The following is an 11,923-nucleotide window of genomic DNA, read 5'->3' as shown; positions in this document are numbered from 1 at the left end:
ATTTAGCCTGTTCTCTGAGTGGCAGTCCTGCTCCACAGAAATGGTACTTTGCCATTCAAGCCAGTTATGGTACAACACAGGTAATTAACATATACATCTTTACTTCTTTACCATTAGATTGATTGATTGATTGATTGCATGTGTTATAAACTGGTTGAGAAAAACATAGATTACAAAGTGATGTAGTATAGTGCAAGGGTTTTCAAACTGGGGTCCATTGAAAAGTTTAGAGAAATCTTTTTTAAAAAGTAAAAAAAAAAAAAAAAAAAAAAAAAAATGCACTACCAGTCAAAAGTTTGGAAACTATTTTTAATGTTTTTGAACGAAGTCTCTTATGCTCATTAAGGCTGCATTTATTTCATAATAAATACAGAAAAAACAATAATATTGTGAAATATTATTACAATTTAAAATTATGGTTTTCTATTGTATATACTTTAAAATATAATTTATTATTTCTGTGATGCAAAGCTGAATTGTCATCATTATTACTCCAGTCTTCTGTGTCAGATGATCCTTCAGAATTCATTCTAATATGCTGATTTATTATCAATGTTGGAAACGGTTGTGCTGCTTAATATTATTTTATAAACTGTGATACTTTTTCAGGATTCTTTGAATAAAAGTTAAAAAATATCAGCATTTATTTAAATTTTTTTTTTTTTTTATTTGAAAGAAATTAATACTTTTATTGAGCACGGATGTGTTAAATTGATAAAAAGTGATGGTAAAGATTTATATTGTTAGAAAAGATTTATATTTTGAATAAATGCTGTTCTTTTTAACCTTTTATTCATCAATGAATCCTGAAAAAATATCACAGGTTCCAAAAACATAAGCAACATTGATAATAACTAGTATTGTAATAACTAGTACTAAGTATCAAATCAGCATATTAGAATGATTTCTGAAGGATCATGTGACACTGAAGACTGGAGTAATAAATGCTGACAATTCAGCTTTGCATCACAGAAATAAATTATATTTTAAAGTATATTAAAATAGAAAACCATAATTTTAAATTGTAATAATATTTCACAATATCATTGTTTTTTCTGTATTTATTATGAAATAAATGCAGCCTTAAGAGATTTTGTTCAAAAACATTAAAAATAGTAATGTTTCCAAACTTTTGACTGGTAGTGTATATAAAATATATATACATATATTGGAGAGCGAGGCACAAAGTAACAGTTTGTGTAAATTCATTTGGTGTTCAGAGTATTTATTTTTTTCCCACATTAATTTCACACATGTCCAGTACAATTATGTGGTTTTGTTTCATAAATAGTGTTTTTTCTTGATTTACCCCGAAAGAATGGAAGTGAAATGTGACAACGTGCCCCATAGGTGGGGCACATTGTAACATGACCATACAACACCTTATAATGTTATCTGATCTAATCAAAAAAATATACAAGACAAACTAAAATATTTTGGCAATAAAATTAAATTAACTTTTTCATATAAAATATTGGCATTTTTTAATAATTAAAAATAAACAAATTTTTGCATTTGACAACAAACACACCACAAAACAGAGCTATACAGCATAGTTCAAAACATAATAATAATAATTAATAATTTCTGAACATTGACTCTCAGTCTTTATTAACCATTTTCTCATGGTTTATCAATAGAAATCATAAAAGTATAGAATAGAATAGCATAGTTCCAATAGGGGCACATTGTAACGCATTGTTACAACGTGCCCCACCTGTGCAACTGGGATTTAAACCCGGCTAGTTTCTTCTGCTGGTTAGATCAGCATTAAAGAACTATCTTGACTGTTAAACAACAGATATAAGATTAAAGTGATATCAGATTTTAAATAATCACAAAAAATAGAGATGAAAAGTTAACTTAAGTAAAACATTTACTGTTGCTATGGTTAAATAAATGTTCAGTGATATCTTCCAAAGATTTTTAAATTTTGGTGCATTTTTTTCTCGATATAGTGTTGATATGGCAACTAGTAAATACAGTAAGTTTCGTCATGCTGGCATGTGTGGAAAGTTTTAAACCATGTGTGTTACAACTAACCCCGCGTTACTTTGTGCCCCGCTCTCCCCTAATATATATATATTAAAAATAAGTAAATACATTAAAATTATATGTAAATAAATAATAATAAAAAGATTCAAATAAATGAACAGATGGATAGATTAAAATAAACATATAATAAATTAAATATAATTAAATGCAAAATTAGACTAAAATAATAAAATAGATAAAAATAAAGATTCAAATAAATACACTGAAATGAAATAAGTAATCAATAATATTAGATTAAAATAAATAATAAAAATTAGATTCAAATGAATAATATGGTACTGAAGTGTGTACTTGATAGAAATTAAATATTTTTCCAAATAATATTTTAAATTAGTTTAATGTATAGTATAACCATTTAAATTAGTATAAATTGTGTCTTTATACATGAAAATACACTCTTTACTGTGCATTTCCAGTGGTGCAGCTCAGAGTGGGAGGAACTGTGTTCCCAGCGCAGTGACAGTGAGGAATCGGAGCCGTCTGCTCTAGACAGCTGCATCGCTGCCCTTCAGGAGCAAGAGGAACAGGGCGCACTCACAGAGAACCCATCCCATGCAGAGTGAGTTCTGATTGATACTGTCGCCCCATTATATCTCAAAGAACCTTATAGGACCACAGAATCAATCAACCATATTTCACTAATAATTTGATGCCAATCTTGAATTGATCATTGACAGCTGTTTATTTACATTCACTTTCCTTGATTCCTTAATTTTATCTGTGTTTTTTTTTTTTTTTTTTTTTAAATGATGATTGACTATCATGGTAGACTCATTGAAGAGGCTGCTGAAGGTCTTCATCAACTAGCAGACAAACTTCCTCATCCAGGTACTGTTTTATAACATTAAATTGTTTGTTATTAGACATTATAAAGTTATCGTATTGAAAGTTTCTACATTTTATTTTGCAAAGTGCTTTTGTCGTGATGTTACTGTTGTTGTGCTTTTGGCGAGTACTTTTATTGTATTGATGTAATGTTTGTTCTTGATGGCAGGGAAGTCTTTGCTGGATGTGATTGTGCTATGTGTGGGTGAGGAGGCGGGGTTGAAGGATATGTTGCCTGTGATTGGCTCTTTGAAGCACATGAGGGTGTGGCACTCTGCACAGATGATCATGGTCACTGAACACAGTGCAGGGTAAAATCTAATACTCTCCAGCAATATTCTTCATCCCTTGTGTTTCATTTTAGAAATAATAGGTCTGTCCCTGAGTTTTCTTTAGTATAATGCCTCTTTTTCTCTTGTTTCTGCACTGTAAAGGTGGCAGAAAGCAGCCATGTACCTGGACGCCCGCCTATGTTCTCCATCAGTGATTGACAGCTGTGTGGATGGGAGGGAGATCTGGAGAGGTGGACTCCATATTAGAGAGAAAAAGGTACTTTATGCTGCAGTACAACTGCTTAGTCCAGTGGTGCCCAAACTTTTTCTGCTGGGCCGCCCTTTTTAGAGAAAAAAAAAATCTACATGAATCCACAATAAAGACAAAATCCTATAGGATTTATTTGAAACATTGTAATTAATGAAGTGCTACCATTTCTCAAAGTCTCTAAGTGGCATCTTAACTTGTCTTAACTAAATAGATATATATAAAAAAATGGTAATACTTTAGTTAAGCCAATTCTCACTATTAACTAGTTGCTTATTAGCATGCATGTTACTAGGATATTGGCTGTTTATCAGTACTTATAAAGCACATATTAAAGGTGCCGTAGAACGTCTTTTTAAGATGTAATATAAGTCTAAGGTGTCCCCTGAATGTGTCTGTGAAGTTTCAGCTCAAAATACCCCATAGATTTTTTTTTTAAATAATTTTTTTCACTGCCTATTTTGGGGCATCATTAAATATGAGCCGATTTAGGCTGCTGTCCCTTTAAATCTGGCGCTCCCGCCCCCGGAGCTCGCGCTTGCCTTTAACAGCATAAACAAAGTTCACACAGCTAATATAACACTCAAAATTGTTCTTTACAAAGTGTTCGTCATGCAGCATGTCTAATCGCGTAAGTATGATGTTTATTTGGATGTTTACATTTGATTCTGAATTAGTTTGATAGTGCTCCGTGGCTAACGGCTAATGCTTCACTGTTGGAGAGATTTATAAAGAATGAAGTTGTGTTTATGAATGTTACGAACTTTTAAAGGTCTAGGGTAGAACGCAACATTTAGTTTTTAACATTGCTGTAATGGAGCGGGCAGCAGAAAAAGACCAGGCACACAAAAGCGGGTACAATTAATTTGTTTATTGTTGGTACATAAAGCCGAAGCCACTAATCAGTGTGAGTGCGCTATAATACAATGCATTTGTATAGAAGAATGGACAAAGAAATTTACAATGAACTAATGGGGAAAAGGAACTAGGGTGGCGCCAAATTAAAGAAAGGAATAAAACAAAACAGTTCATAAACTAAATTCTCAAACCCTCTAAACTTACTAACCAAAGAAAAATGTGAAAAGAAAACCCGAGATCTTCGGCGCACCCGACGCCATAACTATACCTACCCTTAAATAAAAACCAAAATACAAGAAAGGGCGCTCACCTCTTACCTGGTGTTTCTAACACTTGATAACTGCGGGCAATATGCATGTCGCGCGACCTGCTTACCTGTTCACTGTTTCCCCAAAAGGTAATCAGTTACTCTTAACTCTCGACATTCTAACATGGACAAAGTCAAGTGTCGGCTTCACACGCCAAAAGGAACAAAACATACAGAGTATAACAGGCTCTAACTAAAACGCCTGAGACACACACAAACTGCACTGCTGAACAAGACACGCCGGGAGACTTTTAAACTTCCAGGGCGGCTCTGCAGCCAATCAAGTGACGACACCGTAATGAAGAGTGACCGTCACCTACTCCAATCAGCGTGGACCTGAGAGCAAGACAGCACAGAGGACAGAAAACAGAGGCAGGGAAAAAAAAACATCGAAAACACGCGCAGCACGTAACAATGAATTATACAGACTGCAAGCGTTTAAAAAATGAAAATAACGACAGTCTTGTCTCCATGAATACAGTAATGAACGATGGTAACTTTAACCACATTTAACAGTAAACAGTACATTAGCAACATGCTAACGAAACATTTAGAAAGACAATTTACAAATATCACTAAAAACATCATAATATCATGGATCATGTCAGTTATTATCGCTCCTTCTGCCATTTTTCGCTGTTGTCCTTGCTTGCTTACCTAGTCTGATGATTCAGCTGTGCACATCCTGACGTTCTGCCCTTGTCTAATGCTTTGAACATGAGCTGGCATATGGAAATATTGGGGGCGTACATATTAATGATCCCGACTGTTACGTAATAGTCAGTGTTATGTTGAGATTCGCCTGTTCGTCAGAGGTCTTTTAAACAAATGAGATTTATATAAGAAGGAGGAAACAATGGAGTTTGAGACTCACTGTATGTCTTTTCCATGTACTGAACTCTTGTTATTCAACTATGCCAAGATAAATTATACCTTATTCTGCAAGGCCATATTCTACATCCCTTAATCCTACCCAATACCTAAACTTAACTACATTACTAACTAATTAATGAGCAGTAATTAGGATTTTGAGGCATACATTGTAGTTAATAGTTCAAAATAGTAATAATACTATAATCATATATATATTACTGTGCTTATAATTTAGAAATCTACCTACTAATCGCTTTCTCATAATTAACAGGGATAGAAGAAAGTGGTTTAATTAAAAAAAAAAATATATATATATATATATATATATATATATATATATATATATATATATATATATATATATACATACATACATACCGGTCATCTTTTATGAACAGAACCAAAGAGTATCTGTAAAACTCCTTCTGTCCAGCAGAGGGTGAACACTTGCAAGAAATAGTCTGTGAGAGAACAGAAACTCCTACTGATTTCTGAAACTATAAAGACAAAGATGGAAAGACTTAGTAAGTGTGGCTGATGTAAAGAAAACATCTTCGATTCAGGGAAATTCTGAGCAGGGAAATTTTGTGTCTAAGTGGGAAGAGAGCTGTTATACAGCAGAGTGTGTGCTTCGGTTAAGGAAAGACATTAGGACCAGTAAAGATTTGAGGTTCTGGTTCTTCTGGGTCAGCCTGAAGTGAATTTAGGCTTTAAAACAGGAAATGAACCTAATGCTGTACAAAGATCATTCATGTTCAGGGATTTGAGTTTGGATTTCCTGTTCAATCATTTTGGATTGTGGCGGCTGGCTGCTCAGAGAGCTGGTCAGTGTTACTGAAATATCCATTAGCTCATGTTTTTGGAAGTTTTTGCATTTTCTTAGACTGAAATTTGTGTTTTCCAAGAAAGTTGTTGTAGAAACAGGACAAGTATCGTTGTGAAGTATAGACCCTTCTAAGTGACACTTGTAAATCTCTCTTCAGCTCATTCTAAATTGATTTGTTGTTATTTTCAGTTTGTCTCAGACCTGAAGTTTGAGGGTTTCTGTCTGAGAGCTCAGAGGAGAAATCACTGGAGTGATGCACTGTATCCTCACAAAGACCCACAATGCCATACTGATCATAAACTACAGCATGAGGTGAGCAGCTTCATTTAGTCCAGGTTTGAATGGATTCTTACAATTACTGTTTTTTTTTTTTTCTTTCCCAGAATGCTTAAAATGTTTGTATTTGACAATAAAACATTTCAGATTTCTGTTCGTCATGTTCATAATACTCCATCATTAAAGAATTAGTTCACTTTCAAATGAAAATTACCCCAAGCTTTACTCACCCTCAAGCCATACTAGGTGTATATGACTTTCTTCTTTCTAATGAACACAATCGGAGATATATTAATAAATAGCCTGATGCATCCAAGCTTTATAATGGCAGTGAACGGGTCCAATGAGTACGAAGCTGAAGAAAGTGACTTCATCCACATCCATTCATCATAAATGTGCTCCTGCTTTGTCAAAAAGCATGACTAACGTGATTCCAGTTCCGTTTTTTTCATAAGTTGAATACGGAAGGTGGTCTGGCAGAAGCTAGATATTTTACTTGTTAAGCTAGATATTACATAACTTGTTAAATATGGATATTTTTTTACACAAAGGCATCGCTTCGCTTCAGAAGGCCTTTATTAACCCCTCCGGAGCCGTGTGGAGTACGGTTATGATGGATGGATGTGGAAGGAAGCACTTTCTTCAACTCATACTCGTGACCCCTGTTCACTTCCATTATAAAGCTTGGATGCGTCAGGATATTTATTCATATATCTCCGATTGTGTTCATCTGAAAGAAGAAAGTCATATACACCTAGGATGACTTGAGGGTGAGTAAAGCTTGGGGTGATTTTCATTTGAAAGTAAACTAATCCTTTAATATTTGTTTTTGTTTTATTATAATATTATTGCTGAACCTACCAAACAGTGCTAAAAAGTAAGAATGACAAACTGGACATCTATTGGCCAACTTGAGTCTTATGTACAGTGTTCAGCGTAAATGAGTACACTCCCTTTGAAAAGTAACATTTTAACAATATCTCAATGAACACTAAAACAATTTCCAAAATGTTGACAAGACAACGTTTAATATAACATCTGTTTATAACATAAATGTAAGGTTAACAAAATATCTTAGGTTGCACATTTTTCAGTTTTACTCAAATTAGGGTGATGCAAAAATGAGTACACCCCACAACAAAAACTACTACACTACTATGATTTTTAATGACAGCACCAAGTTTTCTAGGCATGAAATGAACAAGTTGGTGACATTTTGCAACATCTATCTTTTTCCATTCTTCAAGAATGACCTCTTTTAGAGAGGATGGAGAGTGATGCTCAACTTGTCTCTTCAGAATTCACCATAACTGTTCAATTGGGTTTAGATCAGGAGCCACTGAATCACTTTCACCCTGTTCTTCTTCAGAAATCCAACAGTGGCCTTAGATGTGTTTAGGATCATTTTCATGTTGGAAAAGTGCACGACGACCAAGGGCACGGAGTGATGGTAGCATCTTCTCTTTCAGTATAGAGCAGTACATCTGTGAATTCATGATGCCATCAATGAAATGCAGCTCCCCGACACCAGCAGCAGCTCTCATGCAGCCCCACATAAGGACACTGACACCACCATGTTTCACCGTAGGCACCATGCATTTTTCTTTGTATTCCTCACCTTTGCGACGGCATACAGTTTTGAAACCATCAGTTCCAAAAACATTTATCTTGGTCTCATCACTCCAGAGTATAGAGTCCCAGTAGTCTTCATCTTTATCAGCATGGGCCCTGACAAACTAGGTGGGCTTTTTTTGCGCCTGGGCTTTAGGAGAGGCTTCTTTCGTGGACGGCACCCATGCATGCCATTCCTCTGCAGTGTACGCCGTATTGTGCCACAGGAAATAGTCACCTCAGTTTGGCTTTCTACTTCTTTAGATAACTGCAGTGAACTTGCATGCCGATTTTCTTCAACTCTTCTCATCAGAAGACGCTCCTGTCGAGGTGTTAACTTCCGTGGACGACCTGGACGTCTCTGTGAGATGGTTGCAGTTTCATCTTTTTAAAATTTTTGTACCACTTTTGCTACAGTATTCTGACTGATAAGTAAAGCTTTGCTGATCTTCTTGTAGCCTTCACCTTTCTGGTGTAAAGAAATAATTTTCTTTCTCAGGTCTTGTGACATTTCTCTTCCATGTAGTGCCATTGCTGACAGCATGAAATGGGAAGGGGTTTTAACACCCTTTTATAGTCAACTGTCTGCTGGACACCAGTGTAATGTATGATTAGACTCACCTGTGGTTGAATTCTTGTTAAATTAGACATTTGTAGTCTAAAATTTAGCTTTGCTCCAGAGACGTTCAGTGGGGTGTACTCATTTTTGCATCACCCTAATTTGAATAAAATGTTACTTTTCAAAGGGGGTGTACTCATTTACGCTGAGCACTGTATCTTATGTTCATTGATAATATACATGATTTTTTTTTTTTTCCCCTTTACCATAGTACAATTCTGAAGTACTAGCCTAACTTAACCAGCAGGAAAAAAAAAAATCCTTACTGTTGAGCCCTGTCCAGTTACTAAATAAGTTTGGGAATAGGAAAGAATAATGTCAAACAAATGAAACATTGTTTGTGAACCACATTGTGAATTTGGGTGGCACATTTCACGTCTGTACCACCCGTAGAAGTTTCTTACTGGGGCAAATGGGAGTGAGCTCTCATATTAAGCTTTTAATATTTAATACCAAACAGTCCTACTAAAGATTGTTTCACAAGATGACTGAAATTATCCAGTGCATTTGTGGCCCTGTGAAAGAGGCGCTCTAAAGTTTTATATTGGCTGTTTCCTGATCTCTCTCCCTCTCTTTCTGCGTTTCTTTCGCTCTCGTTCTGTCATAAAAGTGAGAGTGTGGAATCTAATCGTAATGAGTTTTCCACTCTTTATTAATCTCAGCGGCATTAGTGGGGACTTCAGTTCAGCCCCTCCAACGGAGCCGATTGCACCCCACGGTCTGTTTACACGGGGCTCGTGCAGTACATTCACTGCCTCTATGCTGATTAGTACCATTAACTTTTTTTCTTTTGTGCCCACAGTACTTATGCGCTTTATTATTGTTATTGGCACTGCAATCAATGTGAAAATGCCCTTCTCCCCTGTATCAGATTGAGTAAGACATTACCTCCCATCTGCCACCACGACCGCACGTCTAATGAGAGGTGACAGCTCTGGACATTTATTCAGAGCTGTTCCAGGAATTATAAACACTAACACTGTGAGTCGGAAGAGTGGAAATAACACTTTCTAAACCACTTCCTTTTTATAACAGAAACCAAAAAAATAGATCCCACTTAGGAGTGGGCGATATGACCAAAATTCATAATTCTATGTCACTGTAACAGCAAGTTACTTTTTAAAATGTCTTATTGTCATTGCATATCAAACCAAATGGTATCTGCAAATAAATTGGTTTGCTTGAAAAGTGGGTTTGCTTGAAAATAACTGACATTCACTCATTTTTTTAAGTGTGTGCTTCTTTATTACAATATAGTTTTTGTTTGTTTGTTTGTTTTTCCTGTAAATTCAACAAAAATTGTTAATATTTTACATGACATTGTAGTAATGGCAAGTTTTTGGATAATCTAGTGAATTAAATGCGTAACAAATTATGTACTTTACTGTATTTTTTTGCTGACCAAAAAGATTAAGTTAGTCAGCATTAAAACTAATATTATAAAATGGATTCTGATCCAAATTCAAATCCATTATAAAACAGCCATTGTATTTGCTAATAATACAGCAAGTTGTGATGCTGCTTGGATGTCATAAAGGGGCACATTTTGTTTTGTATATTCATACGCATAATGTTTCTTCATCGCTATCACATGTAACGTAAAGCAGTCCTGCCCATTACAAATATATCTACCGTGGTAGACCTTTTTTAACTTGCTCATAATTGTTAACATGATGTTATCATCATCTTCCTTTCCATCTCATCACTCTAAGGGATTCGGAACATTATTTTAAAGACTACTAATGTAGCTTTGAACTAATTTCACCATGTTGCATCGTACTCATCTTTACTGTGGGCCCAGAACTACTGAATAATGGAGCAGATCTCTTCAGATTGACTTCTCCTTTCTTTGCACGGCTTCTCTTGTATAGAAGCTGAAAGAGCTGATAAAGAGTTAGAAATGTTGCCAACTCCCTCTCAGCCTCTCATTTTCCAGCTCAAAAGCTCTGGTTTAGTCCTGCCTGAACACAAAGCTGATTTTGTTTCAACACTCAGGGGCACAAGCACCCAGCGGCCCCAAAACAGCTTTAACTGTTACTTTCCTAATGGCAAATAAACCGTAAAGAGCCGTTTTTGTTTCTTCTCATTTACCAGCTGCTGTCACAGCCATTAACACTTTAATCTGTTGGTCACCACAACCTTTGCTTGGTTGAAACTGCTTGGTCATCTATTTGTGTGTGTGTGCGTGTGTTTTTCTTCATTTCTGCTTTTCCCTTGTTTTGAATAATGCATTACTGACGTGACAGTCACTAACACATGCCAGTGTATAATATATTTTTTTTTTTTTTTTTTAAACTGTGGCTCTACAGCTTCCAAAGACACAAAATGTTAATTTCTCTCTAAACATAAATATTTTACGACTGTAGTTGCAGTTGCTGTTTTTTGTTTTGTTTGTTTCAGGTATTTCAGTGTTACCAGCCTTTGCTGGAACTGATTCAGCTGGTCAGAATCACAGATCTCCCAATTCTCCTCCATTCCAGCACAGAGTTTGAACTGTATCTTTCCTAGAAGACAAAAGGCTCAAAGTGTCTATTTTTGTGTATTTATCCATAAACAGTGCAGTCTGTTAGAGGATGCAAAAAATTATATTTACACCAGTGCACATAACACTAAATGCACACGAGGCATAAAATATGATTTGATTTTTTTTTTCTGCAAAAGTTAATTCAAATTACTGTAAGGATGCCAGAAAAAACCTAAAGTCTTCTCATTTGTAAACAGACTAGTCAGAATGAATATAATTTGTTTCTCAAATCATTTATCAAAAAAGGACATACATTTGCTTTTTTTTTTGTCTAAATAACCAATGATTTTTTTTTTTTTTAAAGAGGTGGTGCCTGTATATGGTACTGCATGATTCATTGTATGCTATATTTATAAGAATTTGGCTAATATTCAGAAAGCCTTAAATTAATGATGCATAATAATCTATTTTACATTTATGCATTTGTCAAACGCTTTTAACCAAAGCGACTTCAAACTTGTTCAAACTTTAGGAGTTAGTATACTTAAATAATTTATAGTTTATTCAGAAAAAGATGCAATTGATCAAAAGTGACATTAAAGACATGCATAATGTTCCAAAAGTTTTCTATTTCAAGTAATTGTTGATCTACTTTCAATGAAAGAATCC

At 35.0% G+C, this 11,923-nt stretch overlaps 1 protein-coding gene across 1 annotated transcript in view; it reads left to right on the top strand.

The window, feature by feature from the left end:
- LOC125243157 (MDM2 binding protein) overlaps positions 1-11,923 on the top strand; it is a 31,538-nt gene that overhangs the window by 491 nt on the left and 19,124 nt on the right. The window contains exons 3-9 of the mRNA XM_048152560.1: positions 7-80; positions 2,472-2,614; positions 2,825-2,883; positions 3,050-3,191; positions 3,315-3,429; positions 6,474-6,596; positions 11,191-11,285. Of these exons, the coding sequence (XP_048008517.1) occupies positions 7-80; positions 2,472-2,614; positions 2,825-2,883; positions 3,050-3,191; positions 3,315-3,429; positions 6,474-6,596; positions 11,191-11,285 (751 nt within the window). The remainder of the gene's footprint in view (positions 1-6; positions 81-2,471; positions 2,615-2,824; positions 2,884-3,049; positions 3,192-3,314; positions 3,430-6,473; positions 6,597-11,190; positions 11,286-11,923) is intronic.

Source organism: Megalobrama amblycephala, linkage group LG13 (genome assembly GCF_018812025.1).
Source record: "Megalobrama amblycephala isolate DHTTF-2021 linkage group LG13, ASM1881202v1, whole genome shotgun sequence".
Classification (NCBI taxonomy): domain Eukaryota; kingdom Metazoa; phylum Chordata; class Actinopteri; order Cypriniformes; family Xenocyprididae; genus Megalobrama; species Megalobrama amblycephala.
Note: the sequence above shows the minus strand (reverse complement) of the source record. Positions and strands in the feature narration are given on the sequence as shown.